The sequence below is a fragment of the Chiloscyllium plagiosum genome, unplaced genomic scaffold (assembly GCF_037043375.1).
Source record: "Chiloscyllium plagiosum isolate Xiang-an unplaced genomic scaffold, Cpla_swu_hap1 HiC_scaffold_14, whole genome shotgun sequence".
NCBI classification, from domain to species: domain Eukaryota; kingdom Metazoa; phylum Chordata; class Chondrichthyes; order Orectolobiformes; family Hemiscylliidae; genus Chiloscyllium; species Chiloscyllium plagiosum.
Genome location: NW_028270152.1, coordinates 15332478 through 15359186, shown reverse-complemented (window position 1 = coordinate 15359186; position 26709 = coordinate 15332478). Strand labels below are relative to the sequence as shown.

Sequence of the window (26709 nt, the reverse complement as noted above, 5' to 3'; positions counted from 1 at the left end):
AGGTCCACTAGCTTGACGACATTGTCCTTGCTCATGAAGTTGGTGGTGTTTGGTGTATGTGTCTTTGGTTCTTCGAATAATGTAGTCAGTGTTACCTTGGCCAGGTTGATGTTGATGGGTGTGAACAGGGCTGTTATGTCAAAGGAGTCCATTATTTCATCCTCTTCTGTCTTGGTGTCTTCATGAATTCTTGGGTGGAGTGGATGGAGTGATGTGAGTCTTCTACTAAGTGTTTTAGTCTTTGGTGTAGCTCCTTGACTAGTCTGTAAGTTGGTGTTCCAGGTGGCGAGACTACGGTGCTGAGGGGGGCTCCTAGTTTGTGAATTTTGGGTAATCTGTAGAAGCGTGGTGTGTTGGATCCATCTGGTTTCATTGTTTAGAAGTCTGTTTTATTTATTTCTCCAGATTTCTGAAGTTTTTAGAGTAGGGCTGTGATTCTGTTATCTAGTGGGGATGGGTCTATCGTCGCGTGTTGGTAAGTGTTGGTATCTGCAAGCAGTGTGTTCACGTCCTCAATGTAGTCTCTTTGATTTTAAGATGACTGTCATGTGTCCTTTGTCTGCAGGTAGGATAGCAATGTTTTTATCTTTTTGAGTCCTTCTTGTGTATTGAATGTGTCTCCTTCCTTTTTCCTGTTTAATGTTGGTGCGACTGTCTGTCTGATAGTTTGCTGGGTGCCTTCTGTGAGTTTGTTGTCTTTCAGTATCATTTCTAAAGCTCCTAAGAAGTCTTAGAACTCCACCCAAGAATTCCAGGAAATTCTAGGAAAGCTGGTCAACATGGAGGAGTTGGGCCGAAGGGTCTGTTTCCACGCTGTATGACGTTCTGACCCAAGCCCCAGTTCTTTATCTTCCCACCTCACTGGGTCATGCATCCTTTTGCACAAGCCTTTGAGAATCTGCCCCAACATCTAGTGTGGTTCAGCGTTAAATTTGGTTCCATCGTTGTTGACGGGAAATATGTACAAATTTAAAAAGGTGCTACATGAATGCAAATGTCTGTTGCTTGGGGAAGAGCAGGCAGCCCCCTCTATTGCAGTCAGTATCATTTCTCCCACAGCCAATACTGCGGTGAACTGATTAACCTGTTGTTCCCTGCACTGCCCCAACCTGAGATGACCATGATGTTTACCGCAACACTTCCCTGTTCCCATGCACAATGCACAGCGTCGTTTTCCTATTTTGATAGGAACACAGTTCTTTGTGAAATTCCAATTGCTGAGTTTTAGGAATTCCTGCCCAGTCATTCACAAAGCAATGATGCTCCGGGGACAGCGTGGAACATTTATAAACTGCCAACAGTACTCGTGGGTTCTCAGCTCACCTGTTGATGAGCTGGATTCTAAGCTCCACTACTCCTTCTCAAGTATCTGCTGCTCCACCCTGTGGACTTCAGATGGATCAGATTTTATGGCAGGCAATTTTATGATGGGGAACATGTTTGCATGTTGCAAGCTGTTGGAGTAATTCAATCTCCATGTACAGTACCCACTATCACTAATAATTCATCTCAGGCCCAGTGGTTCCTATTGCTAATCTTTCTCTCTCAACCCTAGAGTAAGGGGGCAAACGTCCTTTTAACATCAGCATTCAAACACATCTTCCTTTTAGCATCCTCCAATTCCCCCACTGACTGCCATAGAATTAGACTCAAAATATATTCAAAGATGGGCATGCTGTTAGTGATGCTGGTTAGCCCAGTGACTCAGCACCAGGGACCCAGGTTTGATTCCTCCCTCGGGTGACTGTCTGTGTGGAGTTTGCACGTTCTCCCCGTGTCTGCGTGGGTTTCCTCCGGGTGGTCCGGTTTCCTCCCACAATCCAAAGGCATACTGATTAGGTGGATTGGCCCTGCTAAATTGTTCTTAGTGTTCAGGGATGTGCAGGCTAGGTGGATCAGCCTAGCCTGATTTATGGTGGTGGGGGTTACTGAGTGGGCTGTCTTTCACGGGGTCGGTGTGGCCTCGATGGGCTGAATGGCCTGCTTCCACACTGTAGGGATTCCATGCGATGGGAGATACAATGCCCATAAGAAAGAGGAGCAGAAGTGGTCATTTGGCCCATCAAATCTGCTGCTAATACAACGTATGAGCAGGGGCGAGATGATAACCGAGTGGTATTAATCATAGACTGGTGTTCCAGGTAGTGCTACTGGGGACCTAAGTTCAAATCCCAGATGGTGGAAATTAAGTTCAATGTTTTTAAAAAGAAAACGTGAATTATGAGTTTAATGACGACTGTGACCCATTGTTAATTGCCAGGAAAATCCCACCTTGCTCACTTTGGAGAAGGAAGTGTGACATCCTAACCTGGTCTGGCCTGCATGTGACTCCAGACCCACAGGGTGACACTGAACTTTCACCTGGGACATTAAGGGTGGCCAATAAATGTTGTCTTAGCCTATGAGTGAATATATGAAAAAAAAACTCTTCTCTGCTATTTTAGCTGAAGTGTTGAGCCATCAATTTTAGATTAATGTTTGTGTGATTGAGAAGTGGAATAATAAAGGGTGCTTGAGGCTGTGTCATTGGCTGGGATAATTATCATTATGAAGGAATTTGCTGTAAATGGAATTGTATCCTTACGCAGGAATGCAGCTCATCAGCGGGTGAGCTGAGAACCCACGAGCACTGTTGACAGTTTATAAATGTTCCACCGGCGCCTGGAGCATCATTGCTTTGTGAATGACTGGGTAGAAATTCCTAAAACCCGTCAACTGGGATTTCTCAAATAACTGTGTTCCTATCAAAATAGGAAATAGATGCTGTGCATTGTTCACGGGAACAGGGAAGTGTTGCAGTAAAAGTCATGGTCACCTCAGGTTGGGGCAGTGCAAGGAACAACTGGTTAATCTGTTCATCAAGATATATTCGGTGTGGGAGCAATGTTACATCATGCAATAGAGGGTGCTGCCCGCTGTTCCCCCAGCAACAGACACTTGCATTCATGTAGCGCCTTTTAAAATGTGTACGGTATCCTAATGCATTTTCCGGGAGCGATGATCAAATCTAATGTGGCTCAGCATCAAAGGTGATGTTGGGACCTGCGACCAAAACCTGGTTACTCAAGTGAGGATGGTGTTGGACTCCGAGGAGAGCCTGGAGTTGTTGGTGCTCCCTCACCGTGCTACCTTTGTCCTCTTGTGGTTGAACTCTTGGTTTTTAAAGGTATCACTAAAGGGCCTGTGGCTGGTGTGGATATTTGATTTGGTTTATTAATGTCACAAGTGGGCGGCACGGTGGCACAGCAGTTAGCACTGCTGCCTCACAGTGCCAGAGACCCGGGTTCAATTCCCGCCTCAGGCGACTGACTGTGTGGAGTTTGCACGTTCTCCCCGTGTCTGCGTGGGTTTCCTCCGGGTGCTCCGGTTTCCTCCCACAATCCAAAGATGTGCAGGTTAGGTGAATTGGCCATGCTAAATTGCCCATAGTGTTATGTGAAGGGGTAAATGTAGGAGAATGGGTATGGTGGGTTATGCTTCGGCGGGTCGGTGTGGACTTGTTGGGCCGAAGGGCCTGTTTCCACACTGTAAGTAATCTAATCTAATCTAATCTAATCTAATCTAAGTATCTCGATACAATGAAAAGTTTTTGTTCTGTGCGCAGATCTTACTGTACAAAGTGCATTAGGGTAATAGAACAGAGTGAGGAATACAATGCTACAGCTGCAGGGAAGGTACACAAGCAGTGAGGACAACATTCAACTTAAGATTTGGGAGGTCTATTCATCAGCCTAATAACAGCGGGGAAGAAGCTGTTCTTGAACCTGTTGGTGCGTGTTTAAGCTTTTGTATCTTCTGCCGAACAAAAGAGATTATAATTGGGGTGGGAGGGGTAATTGATGATGTTAGTTGCCTTTTTGAGGCAGTGGGAAGTGTAGATGGAGTCAATGGATGGAAGGCTGGTTTGTGTGATGGACTGGACTGTGTTCTAATTTCTTACAGTCCTGGGCAGAGTATTTGCCATACACCATGGATGGAAAGGTACGCTCTCCACTTGCCACAGTGAGCGCTCAAGAAACTCAATGGCAGTATTTGCCACACCAAACCAGATAGTGGATGCATCCAGATAGGATGCTTTCTATGGTGCATCTATAAAAGTTGGTAAGAGTCTCTTTGGACAAGCTGAATTTCCTTAGCCTCCCATGGAAGTAGAGGCATTGTTGTGTTTTCTTGACCGTCTCATCAGCGTGGGTGGACCAGGAGAGATTGCTGGTGATTGTCGAACCTAGGATAATATACATTGGAGCCATTATACACCAATGGTGATAGTGGTAGTGGGGTGGGGGATCACTGGGGTTGGGCAGTGTGGGGAGGGGAGGGGAGGGGATTGGATATTGGTAACCGCTTCACTAGCATCAATTGGGCAAACTGCCGTTGAGTTTCTTGAGCGCTCACTGTGGCAAGTGGAGAGCGTACCTTTCCATCCATGGTGTTAGAGGAAACACTATGGAGGGGTGGGGTGGCATTGCTGGAGTGGTGGAGATCTTTAAAGAGCGAATTCCAGATTGAGCTCCTGTAGGGAGCTGATGGCTCATCCTTCTCTCCTGGTGGGTCGTGTCACTGCTGTATCACAGGAAACACAACTGTCTGATTGTAAACTGCAATTCCCCACCAACAGAGATGTGATGATGACCAAATCAGCGTGTGGAGTTGATATTAGCTAGAACACGTGGTGTACACCCATTGTCATCCTTGAAACAGTGCCCTGGGATCTTATACACATACCTGAGAGGTAAGAGGTAATATTACCATTGTCTTACCAGACCATAAGGCTGCTATGTCATTAGAGAGAGATAACTGTTGGTGGTTTTACCTGAGGGTTCACCATCTCTCAGGTGAGAGTGAGCGATTGTAGGAGAGCCTTTCATACTAACCTCAGATGGTGCAGGCCTTAAGCCAACACTATTAGTATCACTCTGTATTGCAAACCGCTAATTGACCACTTCCCCACCCAATCTGAGAGGATAGACTAGTAAATTAATCCCACATTACCTTTCCCGATAATGGGTTAATTTACAGAATACAGCATTACAGTGAAATGGTGGCTAACACTGCTACCTCTCAGTGCCAGGGATTGGTTCTATTCCACCCTCAGGTGACTGTGTGGAGTTTGCACATTCTCCCTGGGTCTGTGTTGGTTTCCTCTGGGTGCTCTGGTTTCCTCCCACAGTCCAAAGATGAGTCCAAAGATTGGCCATGGAAAATGTAGGGTTACATGGATTGGGTAGGGGGAGGATGCTCTTTGGAGGATTGGTGTGGACTCACTGGGCTGAATGGCCTGCTTCCACATTGTGGGATTCTATGATTGCATATGTCTGTTTCCTATCTCCAATTCCCACCATTTTGCAGTCTAGCAGTTTCTCTTTATAAATGCTCCAGATCCTTAATTAAATAACTCTTCACTTGTGTACCTCAGCAATAAAGCTAACACACTGTTAACACAGATGTGGCCTCAGTTTAATATTGTCCAACAGCTGCAGACCGAGGTGTTTAGCAGTGTTCTGTCTCTCCCTTGGGAGACAAAACCATTGCTAGACGTCAGAAGACATTGCATCGCTGATACAAGGCTTGCTCCTTGGAAGCCAACGAGCTCCTTGTGCCCATTTCTGTGCCCCCCACACCCAAATCGCAATATGCTCTTTGATAGCCATGTGTGCTTACAGGTCAGAGGCACGAACTAATGACTGAACAACAAAAAAATCCCCAAAGAACTGCGGATACTGGAAATCAGAAACAAAATCAAAAATTGCTGGAAAAACTTGGCAGGTGGCAGCATCTGTGCTGATGCTGGGATAACATTTTGGGTCCAGTGGCCCTTCTTCAGTTCTGCATGTTAACTCTGCTTTCTCTCCACACCTTTCCCCACCAGACCTAGAGTCATAGAGATGTACAGCACGGAAACAGACCCTTCGGTCCAACCCGTCCATGCCGACCAGATATCCCAACCCAATCTAGTCCCACCTGCCAGCACCTGGCCCATATCCCTCCAAACCCTTCCTATTCATATACCCATCCATATGCCTTTTAAATGTTGTAATTGTACTAACCTCCACCACTTCCTCTGGCATTCCATATCCGTACCACCCTCTGTGTGAAAAAGTTGCCCCTTAGGTCTCTTTAATATCTGTCCCCTCTTACCCTAAACCTATGCCCTCTAGTTCTGGACTCCCAGGAAAAAGACTTTGTCTGTTTATCCCAACCATGCTCCTCACGATTTTATAAACCTTTATAAGGTCATCCCTCAGCCTCCAACGCTCCGAGGAAAACAGTCCTAGCCTGTTCAACCTCTCAATTTTTCCTGCAATTTCTGATTTTGTTTGTGAGGTAATGATCACTCTCTTTTGAAAGCCACATTCCTGACTGAAACAGCACTTAACCTCAGCTCTACCTCTGTATGTCATTTGTAGCCCACATCCTCACCACTTTGGCAACTTACACCCAGACCTACTGCAATGTGGTTGATTCTAACAGCTCCCTGACAAGATCAAGCAAGCCACTCAATTCAAGGGCAGTTAGAGGTGGCTGACAAATGTTGGCCTTACTTGCGACACCCAGGTCACATAAAAGAGTAAATTAAAAATCTTCACCCTGCCCCATTGCTATTCCATCCCCTGTCATGTGTTTGCCAAGCTTCTCCGTAAACACCGGGGATGGCACTGTGGCTGAGTGGTTGGCACCGCTGCCTCACAGTGGCAGGGAACCAGGTTGCATGTTGCATGTGGAGTGTGCACATTGTCCCCGTGTCTGCGTGGGTTTCCTCCGGTTGCTCCGGTTTCCTCCCACAATCCAAAGATGTGCAGGTTAGGTGAATTGGCTAAATTGCCCATCGTGTTCAGGGATGTGTGGGTTAGGTGCATTAGTCAGGAGTAATTGTAGAGTAATGAGGATTGGGTTTGAGTGGGGTACTCTTCGGAGGGTCGGTGTGGACTTGTTGGGACGAAGGGCCTGTTTCTACACTGTAGGGATTCTATACCTGTACACATTCCCTCTGATTGGCATGTTTATCACTTTCAATTTCTGATTAAAAACACACACAGTTGCGGGCATGTGAAGAAGAGAGATAGGGGCACACTCACATTCCAAGCCAGAATGAGGTGCAGCCGAGCGTTAGTTCATGTAGCGTGGACCTGCCTGAAGGAGCTCTTGCTTCTGCAAAGACCTCCAAGAGCAATGGCCTTTGTACCATTTCCACAAATATGCCAACCATCCTGTTTTTCACTAAAACACCCTCACGATCTAAATGCAAAGTATCAAAGGTTTTCATTCAAGAGGAAATAGTTTTCAATCATGCACTTCTAATGTGGGCTGCTTTTTTGATGGATCACACCAGCGATACATCTATCCAGAAGGATTTGCACTGTTGTATATCATCAGTCTCCCTTTGGTCTTGCATTGATTCTCTGAGACTGAACTGGGCTCTGTTTCTCTGGGTTGACCATTAGGTGAGTATTTTAAGTATTAATCTAGCACTACTGGAGAGAGATGACCTCAAGTTACTCCAGTGGGAAGCAGCTATAACCTAACCTACCAGTTATGATTCAGATAGGATCAGCTGTCCACTGATGTCTGTATTGTTTTAGGGGTTAACTGGGTACAAAGCCAGCATTCAAACCAATGCTGGAAGATTCAATTAAAGCTAAGAGAATATACAGCAAAGTATTCAGCTCCAGGCAAAAATCTAAAGAATGATGCAGTGCTCCCCGTTTGCCTGGATAGATGCAGGTCTAACAACACTCAAGAAGCTCAACACCATCAAGGCTGAGGTAGTCTGCATGATTGTCACCGTAACTATTATTTTCCACATTCACTTCCTCCACCGCCAATACCCAGTGGCAGTAATGTTGAGAGTATGGCGATGGAAAAGCACATCCAAGGATGCTGCCTGACCTGCTGTGCTTTTCCAGCACCTCACTCTTGACTCTAATCTCCAGCATCTGCAGTCCTCCCATTCGCCCAGTGACAATAGTGTTTACTGTCTACCAGATGCACTGTGGCAACTCCCCAAGGCTCCTTTGACAGCATCTTCCAATCCTGTGATTCCTACCATCTATAAAGACAAGCAGATGCATGGAAAGACCACCGGCTGCAAAGTCCCCTCCAAGCCACTCACCACCCTGACTTGAAAATATATCACTGTTCCTTCACTGTCACTGGGTCAAAATCCTGGAACTCCTTCTTTATGAGCACTGGGTGTACCCACCCTTGATGGACCACAGCAGTTCAAGAAGGCAGTGCACCACCACCTTCTCAAGGACAGCTGGAGATGGGGAATAAACTCTGGCCCACAACTCGAGAAGGAAGAGCTAAACAAATTGGCGCATGCTCCACATGAACCTGCTCTCCTCCCACCTCACCTTCACTGCTCCCTTTCAGCAGATCCGAACTATCAATCCTAAACACGTTTTCAAAAAGCATGATTAAACCCGATCAGTATCAAAGCATAAAATTGAATGAAAGCTGTCAATCCGCCCTCACCAATGAGATGGCAGGAAGATGCAAAACACTGGAAGGCTGAAACCTGAATAGAAGTAGGTGACAACACTTGACAAGTCTGGAGGGGAAGCAGAGTTTAGGGATTTAATATTAAGGTTCCAAGATGGGTGGGAGAAGGTACCAGAAGAGGGGTTTCACACCCAATCTGCCACACATATACCCACCACTAGTACCCTGGCAGAAAACATCAGGGCATCGGATTGACCTGCAGTAAAGAATTCGGACCCTTTTGTGATAAATATAAGTATTTAAACTTGAATGTCCTGAGCTGAGAAAAGAACTGTCAATTCCCTCTTTATTTCACTCCTAATCCCTGGTGCTAACATCTTTGACCCAAATGAGTGCAAAATTCCCAAGGATATGATTCCGGCATATTGGCAATGTGGTCAGTTTTCATGGAATTTTAATCCTGAGAGTGAACTTGCATTTATAGCCAAGTTAACTCACTGCTTTCTGTAGCACTTTCAAACCGTGTCATGACAATTATCAACGGGTCTTCGGGCTGACTAAAGTCAAATTCCATATTTATTGCATGGCATTCCTGTATTTATCTGTATTTTGGGGATCAGGTTCCAAAATTCCAATCGTTTTCTTTCCTATGAGAGAAACGGAAAAAACACTAGTTGTAATTATTAACCCTTTCATACAGAATTGTCTAGGTCTGGCTGACCTTGTTCATTGTTAATTCATTGGTCATTCCTCAAGGTGATGAACTTGGGAGATTCATCAGATCATTCATAATCTCATTGAATGGTGAGTAAATTCATTGGGCAAAATGGCCTGCTTCTAGTCCTTATAGACCAAGGTCTATTACTTAAAAAGGGGCAGCACGGTGTCTCACAGCACCAGGGAGCTGGGTTCGATTCCAGCCTCAGGTGACCGCCTGTGTGGACTTTGCACATTCTCCCCATGTCTGCGTGGGTTTCCTTTGGGTGCTCTGGTTTCCTCCTACAGTCCAAAAATGTCCAGGTTAGGTGAATTGGCCAAGTTAAATTGCTCATAGGGTCAGGTACATTAATCAGAAGGAAATGGGTCTGGGTGGGTTTCTCTTCAGTGGGTCAGTGTGGACTTGTTGGGCTAAATGGCCTGTTTCCACACTGTAGAGAATCTAACCAAATCTAAATACAAAATCAGGGTATCTGAAGCTGCTACTGAGTGTCGGTGATGGAAGGAGTGAATATTTTTGGATGTGGTGCCAATCAGGTGGGCTACTTTGTCCTTGTTGGTGACAAACTTTTTGATTGTTGTTGGAGCTGCCCCCATCCAAGCAAGTGGAGAATATTCCATCACACTGCTGACCTGTGCCTTGTAGATGTTGGGGAGGCAGGAGGACTAAGTTAATCGCCGCAGGATTCCTAGTTCTGATCTGCTTTTGTAGCCACAATACTTAGGTGGCCAATCCATTTCAGATTTTGGTCATTGGTAATCACCGAGATGTTGATGATTGGGGTTCAATGATAATGTTGTATTGAGTATCAAAGGGTGATGGTTAAAGTCTCTCTGGTTAGAGATGGTTGTTGCCTTCCACCTGTGAGCCACGTGACATTTGCCAGCTAACATCTGTCCAGCTTTTGCTCCATTTGGACATGGGCTGCTTCAGAGTCTGAGGATTCGCGAATGCTTCCGAACATTGTGTAGTCTTCTGCAAACATCCCCAACGTTTGACCTTTCTTTGAAAATTTGAAGGAAGCGGTGTTTGCCATGCATCTTGTCCTTTACACAGTGGAAGTTGCAGATGTTGCAGGGTGCTGCTGAGGGTGACTTGGCTAATGTAGTGCACCAGTGGTGTTAGGAGATATATGTCTACTCTGCCGAACAAGCTGTCAATCAGGCGACCCGCTGTCAAGCACTTTGATCACTAACTGTCTTCCATTTCACTCTTTACTCACACCCTGTAGATGCCAGTAACCCTATCTCCATCAAAGGAGGGAGTAAGTCATCATTGTAAGTACATGAACAGAAAATTCTGCCATCCTGTCTCCAAAGATATGCAGGTTAGGGTGAATTGGCCATGCTAAATTGCCCCTAGTGTTTAGAGCTGTGTAGGTTTAGTGCATTAGTCAGTGGAAATGTAGAGTAAAAGGGCTGGGAAATGGGTCTGGGTGGGTTATTCTTCAGAGGGTCAGTGTGGAGCTGTTGGGCTGAAGGGCCTGTTTCCACATTGTAGGGATTCTGTAAGGATTCAATGATATTGAGGCTTATGTAACATGTTTCCTCATTTTCACCCCCCCCACCCTATCCCAGATCCAACCCTCCAACTCAACACTGCACCCTTGAACTGTCCTATTCCTTCCCACCTATACATTTCACCTTCCCCTCCAACCTTTCATTTTCATCCCCACCTTCACCTACCTATTACATTCCCAGCTACCTTGCAGCCAGCCCCACCCCTCTCCCATTTATTTCTCAGCCAGCTTAGGCTACCCCGTCATTCCTGATGAAGAGCTTATGCTCGAAACATCGATTCTCCTGCTCCTCGGACGCTGCCTGACCGGCTGTGCTTTTCCAGCACCACACTTTTTAACCCCACTTATGTAACATACCAAAGAATGGGACAAAAATGAGTTTTAGATTTCAATGACATCAACATTATACCATGGAGAAGCAAATTCAGTGCAGATCAAATCCCCGTTCTGCATGAGATTCTCTCAGTCATGGACTGCTTTTAACTAAACTCGTGTTTATCTGTTAGACTTGTGTGATACAACCGAAATGCGGGACAATCTTATCTTGATTAAATTTCCAGAAACCAAATGGATTTCTGTTACTGTTTATTTTTGTAAGTCTATTCCCACTGACTGCAGGCTTGGAAACTAGAGGATATAGATGGGAGATAATTGACAAAAGAAGCAGAAGGGGAGAGGAGATGAGTTTTGGTTTCTCAGACAGCTTCTGTGATCGGCAATGTGCTGCTCAAAAGGATGGTGTAAGCAGACAGACCGACGCTTTTGGAAGCCAGACTTGAAGTGGGGGGGAGGTGGGGGGCGCGAGGAGTAGTAGAGCAATGAGGAGGGCAGTGGGAAGAAGTGGATACTGCCTTCAAAAAGCTAGCACAGGTTTGACAGGCTGATTGGTCTCAATCTGCGTTGTATTACCTTTGACTATGATTGGTAGGTTTTTGGCCACCGTGGGATGGAGTGGAGTAAGGCAGCTGTGATCTTATTGGATTCTAGAGAAAGTTCAAGGAGCGAGTAGATGTGCTCATGACCGTTCTGAAGTTCTTACTTTCCAACTTTAAGTACATTTAAGTCGTCATTGGACAAGCATATGGACGTACATGGAATGGTGTAGGTTAGATGGGCTTCAGATTGGTATGACAGGTCACCGCCACATCGAGGGCCGAAGGGCCTGTACTGCGCTATAATGTTCTATGTTCTAACGGTTCTCTGCAACGGGATTAAAATGCATGGTACCTCATCCATTCACCTGATGTCTGTCTTCTCTTTCTGTTACAGGCGGAATGTGCCAACTTTATTAAGGTGCTGCATCCCTTCAACAGAACCCATCTGTATACCTGTGGAACTGGGGCTTTCCACCCTGTCTGTGCCTACTTGGAAGTGGGGAGCAAATGGGATGTGAGTGGTGTCCACTGCTATTTGCTTTAGTTAGTGTGAGTGGGAGTGGGGGTGTGTGTGAGTGTGAGTGGGGGTGTGTGTGAGTGTGAGTGGGGGTGTGTGTGTGTGTGAGAGAGACAAAAAAAAATGGTGTTTCCAACATCTGTCTGACCTCCTGTGATGTGAAAAACTCCCTTGGGTCCAGACTTCATTGGGATGTAGAAAAGCTACGATGGAGAAAGAAAGAAGAGACGGAGAAAGTGTTTTGGCTTTAGTCTGTGACTTGAGGCCATCCATAATCAGGACGACTGTGTCACCAGAGTGTTGTATCTTTTACTACTTGGCATCAGTTACCAAGGCAATCTGTGTAAAGTGATGGCTTAAAAGATGTACAAAATGTACCCAGTGTAACCCCACACATGTGGCCATATCTGTTCTGGCAGTAACCACCTGTGAGCATGTGGTATGTATAGACATGTGTGTATAAGTATGTGCATGATGTGCAGTGTGTGTGGGTATGTGTTATATCAATGTTTATCTGGATGAGAGTACACACACACAGACACAAACACACACACACGCACACACACATGACATTCCTACATGCAGATGTGTTTGTATTGTGTATGTGCTGCAGTTGGCAGCTCCTTTACTGTTGATCTTGGAGATTTTGGCTTTAGGGTATCGCAGTGCTGGCTCCTCCTCTTGGCTGCTGCGTAGATTCAGTTGTAAAGTGAGCCCAGTGAATTCCCGCAGTGAGTCTCAATAAATCAAAGTGGTCTCAAAGGTTGTGCAGTTACAAAACAATATTAGGTTTGAATTCACTAACCAATTCCCACTCTCACTGACACTAATCCCACTCCCATTGACACTAATTCCACTCCCACTGACACTAATCCCACTCCCACCGACACTAATTCCACTCTCACTGACACTAAACTCAATCCCATTGACACTAATCCCAATCCCACCAACAATAATCTCATTCCCCCTGATTTTAATCCCAATCATACTGACATGAATTTCACTCCAACTGACTTTAATCCTAATCTCACTGACACTAATCTCATTCCCATTGACATTAACCCCAATCCCACCGACATTAATGGCACTCCTACTGACTTTAATCCTAATCCTGTTGACCCTTATCCCACTCCCTCTGTCACTAATCTCACTTCCTCTGACACTAATCCCACTTCTTCTGACACTAATCCCACTTCTTCTGACACTAATCCCACTGCCACTGACACTAATCCCACCCCTACTGACCCTAATCCCACTCCTGCTGACACTGACCCCATTCCTGATACCTTGAGTTCCACTCTCAAGGGCCCTAACCCTACAGCCACTGACCCTGCCTTCGCTGAGAAGCCCTAACCCCAATTCGCTGCCACTGCCTCTAATCCTGCTCTATTTGACAGCCCGATTGTTGTTCCCACTCACACTGACCCGAATGACCTGTACCCATTTTCCAATTTGTTTACTTCAGCTTGTATCTGGGATGTTCACTCAAACCGTCATCAAGTTGATGACACAAGGCAAAGAAACGTGTCCTCTGCCTTTCACCAGCCCGATGACAGATGCCAGAATCTGAGCTTCCTCTCTCCTGTTTTATGTGCATCAAATGTCAGTTGCGCAACTCACCATTATTATTGGCAGAATAATGTTGAGCAAACAAACGTGCCTGTAACTGCCATTAATATTTTTGGTCTGACCACAGAAATATGCTGCCTGAGTAGTTAATTAAGTTGTAAGATTGGTTTAACGCTCTGCTTAAAAAAGCAATAACTTGCATTTATACAATCGCTCCCACTGTTGCATGTCCAAAAGCATTTTATAGACAATGAAGTCGTCTCAAAGTGGAGTCACTGTTGTAAGGTCAGAAAAGTATTCATTAAATTTGCACCCCGATAGCTCCCATAACCAGCATAGTAATAAAAACAAGATAGCCTGCAATTAAAAATCCTTGTTGAGGGATTAATGTTGGCTAACACGCCTCAGAGAACAACTCTGCAGATGCAGGTCAGTACTGAGGAAGTGTGAGATTGTGTGGCACTGCCTCAGTACTCAGTTGGGATGGCATGGTGGCTCAGTGGTTAGCACTGCAGTCTCCCAGCACCAGGGACCTGGGTTCAATTCCAGCCTCAGGTGACTGTGTGGAGTTTGCACATGCTCCCCGTGTCTGCGTGGGTTTCCTCCAGGTGCTCCGGTTTCCTCCCACAGTCCAAAGACGTGCAGGTCGGGTGAATTGGCCATGCTAAATTGCCTGTAGTGTTAGGTGCATTAGTCAGAGGGAAATGGGTCTGGGTGGGTTACTCTTTGGAGGGGTGGTATGAACTTGTTGGGCCGAAGTCCCAATCTAGATACAAAATCTCAGGTATAAATGAGAAAATACAGAGGAGCCTTGATTATTTGAACGTTGAATATCCAAATTTTGGATTATCTGAACAAGATTGCAAGGTCCCATTGCTTGGCTAAACTGTGTTATCCGGCAATTGATTATCCGGAATCCGATTATCGGAACAAAATACTCCCTGTCATTCGGATAATCGAGGTTCCTCTGTTTTCAGCATTACAGGCCTTCTAAAGCAGGGAGGCCACGCTGGGCCTCACCTTGAGGCTGGGAGCCCATTGAGTCCATTCAGTGATCAGCCACGATTGTATTGAGTGGTGGAGCAGGCTCAGAGGGTCGAATGGCCTCCTCCTTTCTTCTATGTTTTCATGCGTTAACAAAGCCCAGGCATCTCGCTGGTAAAAACAGGTGCAAGTGATCACTCGATAATCGTATTTTCAACAAGGCTAGGTTCCAGCAAAACAATGAAGAGAGGACTGACAGGAATAAAAATGTCAGGCTGTGGTTTTTGGATTAAACTGATAGATCCCAGTTGCATTTAGTGGGCTCCAAGTTAAATTGAGGAAAATTCCTAAGGGGTATTAAAGTCAATCCTCATTGGCTCCTTATAGTATTAAAGTCAGATTGTCACAGTGACTTGAATGGAGTCCAAGGGGCTGGAGATTTGTTTTCAATCTGTTTTTCCTCCTATGGTTTCTCACATTCATAGCATTGTACAGCCAGCTCGATGAGCAGCAGAAACAGCATCAATACCAACAGGAGTCAGCCAGACTCCATCAGAAATCAGCCCCAGTGCCAACAGGGGCCATCTCCAACTCCAGCAGAAACCAGGCTCAGTGCCCACAGGATCCATCCCTGACTCCAGCAGGAGCCAACCCCAATGCCAGCAGAAACCATCCCCGGCTCCAGCAGGAGCTAGTGTCAACTCCAGCAGGAGCCAGGCTGAAGTGCCAACTAGCAGGAGCAATCCCTGACTTCAGCAGGAGCCAGTGCCAACTCCCATTTATCTCTCCACCCTGGAAGCTCCCAGCCTCATTCCTGATGAAGGGCTTTTACCTGAAATGTCTATTTTCCTGCTCCTCGGATGCTGCCTGACCTGCTATGTTTTCCCAGCACCACTCTAATCTTGTTGAACTTGGGGTTACACTTTAAGGTTCGCCAAAGAGCCTCTGACGTGATTTATTTAAGGAAGAACCTGCATTTCTATAGCACCTTTTTAAATCCAAAGGATATCCCACAATCCCAGTGAAGCACTGTTGCTGAGGCGTCATTGTAAATGCAACAGCCAGTCTGTGTGCACAGCAAGATCCCACTAACAGCAGCATGATAATGCACAGATCATATTTGCATGATAATGTTTTTAGTGATTTAAATACAGAAGAGGGCTGTGTTTTATTGGCTGAGTGAACTGGTACCTGGATCGTTGGGTGTAATTAGGATGACCCTGTGTGTTGTTTGCTGGTGAATTTCCGTCTTACTCCGGGGAAGGTGAAGAAGACTCCGAGCAGAAGTGTTGAAAATTCTGAGGTGTTTTGGTCGAGTGAGTGCAGTGTTCCTTTGCTGTGTGTTTGATAGTGTGAGTCTGTTTGCTGTTTGAGCCTCTCTGTGCTTGACCAGTTAAGCCTGGGTGTGGACTCAGTGAAAAGTAAATGATGGAAGTTGCTGGAAGGAATGAGCTATAAGTGTGGAACAGACCGTTTAAAATGCTGTGAATGAAATCTGTTCCACACGCAGAGACTCATATCATTGTTAAATGGCACTGGGATCGTAGAATACCTACAGTGTGGAAGCAGGCCAGTGGCCCATCAAGTCCATGTTGACTCTCTAAAGAGCATCCCAACCCCACCCACCCAGCGTGCTCACTATGAGCAACTCAGCATGTCCAATCCAACTAACCTGCGCATCTTTGGACTGTGGGAGGAAACCCACACGGGCAGAGGGAGAACATGCAAACTCCACACAGGTAGTCACCCAAAGGTAGAATTGAACCCAGGTCCCTGACGCTGTGAGGCAGCAGTGGTAGCTGCTGAGCCACTGTGCCACACTGATATACAGGCTTCAACAAAGTGGTAGGAAGGGTGATCGAAAAAACTGGGAATTTATAGACTCCTGCATGGTTTGTTTTTTGACTGAGAGATACATCCTCGCTTTGGGATCAATCCATTTTCTAATCAATCTGCTTAGAGGAACTGTTGCATGCCTCTGAAGCAATTGGAGCTTGAGCCCAGATCTCCTAGCTCAGGAGGAGGGACACTGTCAGTGCATCGCAAGAACTCCCCACAATCTATTTATTTATTGATGCTCACAGTGCTGAAGTAATGAAACCTGAGACTCAGAGAAAAAGTTAAGAAACTGGAGAAGGAGCTGAAACCATGGAGCAGGCATTTTAACACCTGCATTAACACCTGTTACACACATAGAAACTTGTGTCCAAGACTGGAAGTATACCAGAGCAAGTAGGGCAGTTTCGAGGTTAGTGTAGAGTCAGTAATCACTGATCATAAATTGAAAATAATTGGAAATCGAAGTGGGGAAATATGAAATTATTGTGAGATTATGGAATGGACTATCTGAAGGGCTTATGCCCGAAGGTGGGGGGTGGGGGGTGGATGGGGGAGGGGGGGAGGAGGGGAGGTGGGAGATAGTGAGGACAGAGATCAATCTGAGACTGGTACAGTTGAGAACAGAAGCGAGTCAAACAGTCAGGGCAGGCAGGGACAAGGTAGGACTAATAAATTAAACTGCATTTATTTCAATGCAAGGGGCCTAACAGGGAAGGCAGATGAATTCAGGGCATGGTTAGCAACATGGGACTGGGATATCACAGCAATTACAGAAACATGGCTCAGGGATGGGCAGGACTGGCAGCTTAATGTTCCAGGATACAAATGCTACAGGAAGGATAGAAAGGGAGGCAAGAGAGGAGGGGGAGTGGCATTTTTGATAAGGGATAGCATTACAGCTGTGCTGAGGGAGGATATTCCTGGAAATACATCCAGGGAAGTTATTTGGGTGGAACTGAGAAATAACAAAGGGATGATAACCTTATTGGGATTGTATTATAGACTCCCTAATATTCCTGAAGAAGGGCTTATGCCCGAAACGTCGATTCTCCTGTTCCCTGGATGCTGCCTGACCTGCTGCGCTTTTCCAGCAACACATTTCCAGCTCTGATCTCCAGCATCTGCAGACCTCACTTTCTCCTCCCTAATAGTCAGAGCAAAATTGAGAAATAAACTTGTGAGGAGATCTCAGCTATCTGTAGGAATAATAGGGTGGTTATGGTAGGGGATTTTAACTTTCCAGACATCGACTGCCATAGCGTTAAGGGTTTAGATGGAGAGGAATTTGTTTAGTGTGTACAAGACAATTTTCTGATTCAGTATGTGGATGTACCTACTAGAGAAGATGCAAAACTTGACCTACTCTTGGGAAATAAGGCAGGGCAGGTGACTGAGGTGTCAGTGGGGGACGACTTTGGGGCCAGCGACCATAATTCTATTAGATTTAAAATAGTGATGGAAAAGGACAGACTGGACCTAAAAGTTGAAGTTCTAAATTGGAAAAAGGCCAATTTTGATGGTATTACTTTTGAAAGCTGATTGGGGGCAGATGTTCGCAGGTAAAGGGACGGTTGGAAAATGGGAAGCCTTCAGAAGTGAGATAACGAGAATCCAGAGAAAGTATATTCCTGTCAGGGTGAAAGGGAAGGCTGGTAGGAATAGGGAATGCTGGATGACTAAAAAAATTGAGGGTTTGGTTAAGAAAAAGAAGGAAGCATATATAAGGCACAGGATAAATCGAGTGAATCCTTAGAAGAGTATAAAGGAAGTAGGAGTATACTTAAGAGGGAAATCAGGAGAGCAAAAAGGGGACATGAGATAGCTTTGGCAAATAGAATTAAGGAGACTCCAAAGAGTTTTAACAAATGCATTAAGGACAAAAGGCTAACTAGGGAGAGAATAGGGCCCTTCAAAGATCAGCAAGGTGGCCTTTGAATGGAGCCACAGAAAATGGGGGAGATACTAAATGAGTATTTTGCATCAGTATTTACTGTGGAAAAGGAAATGGAAGATATAGACTGTAGGGAAATAGATGGTGACACCTTGCAAAATGTCCACATTACAAAGGAGGAAGTGCTGGATGTCTTGAAACAGGTGAAGGTGGATAAATCTCCAGAACCTGATCAGGTGTATCCTAGAACTCTGTGGGAAGCTAGAGAAGTGATTGCTGGGCCTCTTGCTGAGATATTTGTATCATCGAAAGTCACAGGTGAGGTGCCGGAAGACTGGAAGTTGGCTATCGTAGTTCCTCTGTTTAAGAAGGATGGTAAGGACAAGCCAGGGAACTATAGACCAGTGAGCCTGATGTTGGTGGTGGGCAAGTTGTTGAAGGGAATCCTGAGGGACAGGATGTACATGTATTTGGAAAGGCAAGGACTGATTAGGGATAGTCAACATGGCTTTGTGCGTGGGAAATCATGTCTCACAAATTTTATTGAGTTTTTTGAGGAAGTAACAAAGAGGATTGATGAGGGCAGAGTAGTAGGTGTGATCTGTATGGACTTCAGTAAGGCGTTCGACAAGGTTCCCCATGGGAGACTGATTAGCAAGGTTAAATCTCATGGAATACAGGGAGAACTAGCCATTTGGATACAGAACTGGCTCAAAGGTAGAAGACAGAGGGTGGTGGTGGAGGGTTGTTTTTCAGACTGGAGGCCTGTGACCAGTGGAGTGCCACAAGGATCGATGCTGGGTCCTCTACCTTTTGTCATTTACATAAATGATTTGGATGCGAGTATAAGAGGTATAGTTAGTAAGTTTGCAGATGACACCAAAATTGGAGGTGTAGTGGACAGCGAAGAGGGTTACCTCAGATTACAACAGGATCTGGACCAGATGGGCCAATGGGCTGAGAAGTGGCAGATGGAGTTTAATTCAGATAAATGCGAGATGCTGCATTTTGGGAAAGCAAACCTTAGCAGGACTTATACACTTGATGGTAAGGTCCTCGGGAGTGTTGCTGAACAAAGAGACCTTGGAGTGCCGGTTCATAGCTCCTTGAAAGTGGAGTCACAGGTAGATAGGATAGTGAAGAAGGCATTTGGTCTGCTTTTCTTTATTGGTCAGAGTATTGAGTACAGGAGTTGGGAGGTCATGTTGCGGCTGTACAGGACATTGGTTAGGCCACTGTTGGAATATTGCATGCAATTCTGGTCTCCTTCCTATCGGAAAGATGTTGTGAAACTTGAAAGGATTCAGAAAAGATTTACAAGGATGTTGCCAGGGTTGGAGGATTTGAGCTATAGGGAGAGGCTGAACAAGCTGGGGCTGTTTTCCCTGAAGCGTCGGAGGCTGAGGGGTGACCGTATAGAGGTTTACAAAATTATGAGGGGCATGGATAGGATAAATGGGCAAAGTCTTTTCCCTGGGGTCGGGAGTCCAGAACTAGAGGGCATAGGTTTAGGGTGAGAGGGGAAAGATATAAAAGAGACCTACGGGGCAACTTTTTCACACAGAGGGTGGTATGTGTATGGAATGAGCTGCCAGAGGAAGTGGTGGAGGCTGATGCAATTGCAACATTTAAGAGGCATTTGGATGGGTATTTGAATGGGAAGGGTTTGGAGGGATATGGGCTGGATGCTGTCAGGTGGGACTAGATTGGGTTGGGATATCTGGTCGGCATGGACAGGTTGGACCGAAGGGTCTGTTTCTGTGCTGTACATCTCTATGACTCTATGTACTTGAAGAGATTTAAATTGGAGGGATTTGAGGGTGTTGGGGTAAGGGGAGAGGATGGGGGTGAGGGGAGGGACTGGTAGTGGTGGTAGGGTCCCAGTAATGGTCGATCCTGCCCTTTTATAGGTGGCACATGCCCCAGAGGGGAGTGAGCTTTGGCCGAAACTAATGAATTTCCAGTGAGTGTTGACAGAAGAACTCGGGGCAATGACAGTTTACAGGTGTGAGAGTCCTTTGGGAGGAGGACTTGTGTTCCCTTTAAGACCACAAGAGGAATTCTCCTCCCTAGTTACGTTGTCCATTGAAATTGAAAATGAGGAGGTTCCCAGGAGGAATTGAAGAGGAAACCACAAGACTACGAGGTGTGGAGAGCAGGGCCAAGATTAGCTGAGGGTGAAGCAGTGGGAGCCCAGACTAAATTTGATAGCTCTTTCAAAGATGCAGCGGGGATTGATGGCCTGAATTTCGTTATAAGATTTTCTGCGCTGACCTCCCCCTTTCTGCACTGCTTGTGGTCAACATCCTTTTGTGTGTCTCATTGCAGGAGCACCAGTTCCGAATTGATTTCAACCAGATTGAGGACGGCAAAGGGAGAAGCCCTTACGATGCCAAACATCTGTCAACCTCCATTCTGATTGGTGAGTCATCATAACAGCGTTGGGAGCTTCATGATAGTCTGGGGATCTTCTGGGGATGGAAGTGGCAGGCAGCCGAGGATTATAAACTGGAAGAGGTTGGAGGTTTAGAAACCACTGTAAATCCGATGGTGTTGTTGCTCGAACTGCACACAACTCCAGCTATGACCCAACCAGTGTTCAATACAGTCCCAACTATAATTTCCTTTCTCTTGTATTCTGTGCCTCAGCTAGTATCCCATATGCCTTCTTACCCACCTGATCTATCTTCAGGGATCTGTTGGATCTGCACAGTGAGCTCCGATCTTTAGTATATCCAGGCTCCTGTCATCTCCTCTCGACAAATGAATCACCTCACACTCTTCCAAATTGAATTCCGTCTGTCACTACTCGAACAGAGAGAGGTTGAATTGTCTGGGGCTGTTTTCCCTGGAGCGTCGGAGGCTGAGGGGTGACCTTATAGAGGTTTACAAAATTATGAGGGGCATGAATAGGGTAAATAGGGAAGGTCTTTTCCCTGGGGTCGGGGAGTCCAGAACTAGGGGGTGTAGGTTTGGGGTGAGCGGGGTAAGATATAAAAGAGACCTAAGGGGCAACTTTTTCACACAGAGGGTGGTATGTGTATGGAATGAGCTGCCAGAGGAAGTGGTGGAGGCTGGTACAATTGCAACATTTAAAAGGCATCTGGATGGGTATATGAATAGGAAGGGTTTGGAGGGATATGGGCCAAGTGCTGGCAAGTGGGACTAGATTGGGTTGGGATATCTGGTTGGTGTGGGCAAGTTGGCTCAAAGGGTTTGTTTCCATGGTGTACATCTCTACGACTCTATGGATGGCCCACTCTGGTTTCCTACTCTCCACATTTATGTCTTTCAGGCGAAGAGCTGTACTCGGGGGTTGCCACTGACCTGATGGGCCGTGATTTCACCATCTTCCGGAGCCTCGGGCATCGCCACTCCATCAGGACAGAGCAGCACGACTCACGCTGGCTCAACGGTGAGTTCCACCCGCCCACCAATCCCAGGCTGTACACCCAACCCCTTCACTGCTCCAAGTAAAGACAAAGTCCTGCAGATCTGAAATAGAAACAGAAAGTGCTGGAGAAAATCGACAGGTCTGTGAGCATCTGTGGAGAGAGAAGTTGATTGAACATTTACGGGGTGGGGGGGAGGCAGTGGCCTAGTGGTGTTATCACTGGATTGTTAATCCAATAGGGGGTCTAGATTAGAGTGGTGCTGGAAAAACACAGCTGGTCAGGCAGTATCCGAGGAGCAGGAAATTCGACGTTTCGGGCAAAAGCCCTTCAGCCCTTCCTGATTAAGGGCTTTTGCCTGAAACGTCGATTTTCCTGCTCCTCGGATGCTGCCTGACCTGCTGTGTTTTTCCAGCACCACTCTAATCTGGACTCTGGTTTCCAGCATCTGCAGTCCTTGTTTTTACCTTGTTAATCCAATAACTCAGGTAATGTTCTGGGGACCTGGGTTCAAATCCCACCACGGCAGATGGTGGAATTTGAATTCAATAAAAATCTGCAATTAATAGTCTAATTATGACCATGAATCCATTTATCTGACCCCTTTAGGGAAGGAAGCTGCCACTCTTACCTGGTCTGGCCTGCATGTGACTCCAGACTCACCGCAATCTGGTGGACTCTCAGCAGCTCTCTGGGCTATTAGGGATGGGCAATAAATGCTGACCTAGCCAATGATGTCCTCATCTCATGAATAACTGGGAAAAAAATCTGTGGAGTTAGAAACTGAGTGAACGTTTCAAGTCTGATCTGATTTGATTCTTCTCCAGAACTTGCAGACCATCACATAAAGAGCAATCCAATCCCACAGTTGGTTCTAATCCCTGCATTTGGGGACCATGTGAATAGCCATCACTGCTGGCTGCTTTAGCCAGGCAATTACTGATGGGAAGCTCCATCAATGATGCCCACTTCTCATGAAAACATATTTTAAAAATGGGTGGCTCAGTGGTTCGCACTGCAGTCTCACAACGCCAGGGACCTGGGTTCGATTCTATCTTCGGGCGACTGTCTGTATGGACTTTGCACATTCTCACCGCGTCTGTGTGGGCTTCCTCCGGTTTCCTCCCACAGTCCAAAGCTGTGCAAGTTAGGTGGATTGGCCATGCTAAATTGCCGGCAGTGTCCAGGGATGTGTGGGTTAGGTGAGTTAGCCATGGGAAATATGGGGTTACAGAGATGGGGTGGGGAATTGGTGAGTCTGGGTGTTATGCCGTCTGGAAGGTTGGGCTGAATGGCCTCGATCTGCAATGCAGGGACTCCCTGAATCTTGAAGGAAGCCACTCACTCCATCAAGTCTATGCTCGTCACTAGTAAATGTCTTTCCTCTCACTCTGCAAATTTATCTGCCTCAATTTCCTTCACTACCTCATCCACTATCCTCATATGTCTCATGCATTACTCCTGTTGCACTCTCTCTGTGTATAGTGTTTTGTGGCACATCACTGTTATGTGAAAGTGTAAGATTTAGACGTGTACTGTCTCTGTTATGTGAAGGTGTAAGATTTAAAGGGGCACTGTCACTGTGATGTGAAGGTGTAAGATTTAAAGGGGCACTATCTGAGAGCTGGCTAGCAGAGGGAGTGTGTCAAGAAGAGCTGGATAATAGCCTCAATGGAAAGTTTCTCAATGGAAATCAGAGAGATAGAGCTTGAGGACAGATTATATGAAATCAAACTGGTGCAGAGGGAAATGGAAAGAGACATGAGTAACAGGAGTGAGAGGAAAAGAAAGAGGAAGGAAGTGGAGATAAAGGGAGAACAGGATTTTCCTCTGGACTTCAATTTCTTGTTATTTTGTGCCACCATCAGGTTGTTTATTGTATAACATGTTCTACACTTTTGTCATGAACCAGTTGGAAGCAAAGTATTTGAGTGAGATTTAGATTCTTCATTTTGCATCATGGTTCAGGATGGATTTTGTTTTAAATAAACCAGAAGACTATCTCCATGGTCTCCTCCATCACTTCTCATTGCCAACATTAACAGACTGGGCCAATCTACAGCGCAAGCTAGAAATTGTTGGCACCTTGGCCCTCATATGCATTTCTGCTTCTTCCAACAACCCCTTCCCGGTTTTGAACTCCTGTTTCTCTGCGCAGATCCCAAGTTTGTGGGCTCCTTCTGGATCCCGGAGAGCGACAACCCAGACGATGACAAAATCTACTTCTTCTTCCGAGAGATGGCTGTCGAGGGGCAGAACCTGGGCAAGTCCACCTTCTCGCGAGTGGGCCAACTGTGTCGGGTGCGTAAGGAGTGTACAGTAATGGCGCTGGGAGGCGTAACCTCTGTTCAACAAAGCACACGTAGTGTAGTGAGGGTGCGGAGGACCCCAGGCATGGGCCAGTGGCTCTCTTTATGTTTGAGTCATAGAGATGTACAGTACGGAAACAGACCCTTTGGTCCAACCAGTCCATGCCGACCAGATATCCCAACCCCATCTAGTCCCACCTGCCAGCACCCGGCCCATATCCCTCCAAACCCTTCCCATTCATATACACATTCAAATGCCTCTTAAATGTTGCAATTGTAACAGCTTCCACCACTTCCTCTGGCAGCTCATTCCATACACGTACCACCCTCTGTGTGAAAAAGGTGCCCCTTAGGTCTCTTTTATATCTTTCCCCTCTCACCCTAAACCTATGCCCTCTAGTTCTGTACTCCCCGACCCTGGGGAAAAGACTTTGTCTATTTATCCTATCCATGCCCCTCATAATTTTGTAAACCTCAATAAAGTCACCCCTCAGCCTCTGACACTCCAGGGAAAACAGCCCCAGCCTGTTCAGCCTCTCCCTATAGCTCAAATCCTCCGACCCTGGCAACATCCTTGTAAATCTTTTCTGAACCCTTTCAAGTTTCACATCTTTCTGGTAGGAAGGAGACCAGAATTGTATGCAATATTCCAAATGTGGCCTAACATCTCTGTATACTTCGACACGGTCCTGTCCCCCTTAGTCCAAGAACTCCCCACCTACGTTCTGGACACCACCCATGCCCTCCACCACCTCCATGATTTTCGCTTCCCCGGTCCCCGACGCCTATCTTCACCATGAACATTCAGTCCCTGTACACCTCCATCCCCCATCACGAAGGCCTCAAAGCCCTCCGCTTCTTCGTATCCCGCCGTACCAACCAGTACACTTCCACTGACACCCTCCTTCGACTGACTGAACTGGTCTGCACTCTGAACAACTTCTCTTTCCAATCCTCCCACTTTCTCCAAACGAAAGGGCACCAGCATGGGCCCCAGCTATGCCTGCCGCTTCGTAGGATATGTGGAACAGTCCATCTTCCGCAACTACACTGGCACCACCCCCCACCTTTTCCTTCGCTACATCGATGACTGTATCGGCGCTACCTCGTGCTCCCACGAGGAGGTTGAACAGTTCATCCACTTTACCAACACCTTTCACCCCGACCTCAAATTTACCTGGACTATCTCAGACTCCTCCCTCCCCTTCCTAGACCTCTCCATTTCTATCTCGGGCGACCGACTCAACACGGACATTTACTATAAACTGACCGACTCCCACAGCTACCTAGATTACACCTCTTCCCGCCCTGTCCCCTGTAAAAACAACATCCCATATTCCCAATTCCTTCGCCTTCGCCGCATCTGCTCCCAGGAGGACCAATTCCAATACCGAACAACCCAGATGGCCTCCTTCTTCAAAGCCCGCAATTTCCCCTCAGACGTGGTTGACGATGCTCTCCACCGCATCTCCTCCACTTCCTGCTCCTCTGCCCTTAAACCCCGCCCCTCCAATTGCCACCAGGACAGAACCCCACTGGTCCTCACCTACCACCCCACCAACCTCCAGATACATCGTATCATCTTTCGTCATTTCCGCCACCTCCAAACAGACCCCACCACCAAGGATATATTTCCCTCCCCTCCCCTCCCCTCCCCTCCCCTCCCCTCCCCTATCAGCATTCTGGAAAGACCACTCCCTCTGCGACTCCCTCGTCAGGTCCACACCCCCCACCAACCCAACCTCCACTCCCGGCACCTTCCCCTGCAACCGCAAGAAATGCAAAACTTGTGCCCACACCTCCCCCCTCACTTCCCTCCAAGGCCCCAAGGGATCCTTCCATATCCGCCACAAAATCACCTGCACCTCCACACACACATCATTTACTGCATCCGCTGCACCCGATGTGGCCTCCTCTACATTGGAGAGACAGGCCACCTACTTGCGGAACATTTCAGAGAACACCTCTGGGACACCCGGACCAACCAACCCAACCGCCCCGTGGATAAACACTTTAACTCCCCCTCCCACTCCGCCAAGGACATGCAGGTCCTTGGCCTCCTCCATCGCCAGACCATGGCAACACGACGCCTGGAGGAAAAGTGCCTCATCTTCCGCCTAGGAACCCTCTAACCACAAGGGATGAATGCAGATTTCTCCAGCTTCCTCATTTCCCCTCCCCCCATCTTTTCTCAGTCCCAACCCTTGGACTCAGCACCGCCTTCTTGACCTGCAATCTTCTTCCCGACCTCTCCGCCCCCACCCCCTCTCCGGCCTATCACCCTCACCTTAACCTCCTTCCACCTATCGCATTCCCAACGCCCCTCCCCCAAATCCCTCCTCCCTACCTTTTATCTTAGCCTGCTTGGCACATCCTTCTCATTCCTGAAGAAGGGCTTATGCCCGAAACATTGATTCTCCTGCTCCTTGGATGCTGCCTGACCTGCTGCGCTTTTCCAGCAACACATTTTTCAGCTCTGATCTCCAGCATCTGCAGTCCTCACTTTCTCCTAACCAATGTCCTGTACAGCTGCAACATGACCTCCCAACGCCTGTACTCAATACTCTGACCAATAAAGGAAAGCATACCAAACACCTTCTTCACTATCCTATCCACCTGCAATTCTACTTTCAAGGAGCTATGAACCTGCACTC

General features: G+C 46.7%; 1 protein-coding gene across 4 annotated transcripts in view; it reads left to right on the top strand.

The window, feature by feature from the left end:
* Positions 1-26709, top strand: part of sema3b (sema domain, immunoglobulin domain (Ig), short basic domain, secreted, (semaphorin) 3B) — a 378357-nt gene that overhangs the window by 311536 nt on the left and 40112 nt on the right. For all 4 annotated transcript variants that reach the window (XM_087994087.1, XM_087994085.1, XM_087994086.1 and 1 more), the window contains exons 5-8: positions 11949-12068; positions 20683-20776; positions 21650-21769; positions 23905-24047. In XM_087994087.1, coding sequence (XP_087850213.1) covers positions 11949-12068; positions 20683-20776; positions 21650-21769; positions 23905-24047 — 477 coding nt within the window. The remainder of the gene's footprint in view (positions 1-11948; positions 12069-20682; positions 20777-21649; positions 21770-23904; positions 24048-26709) is intronic.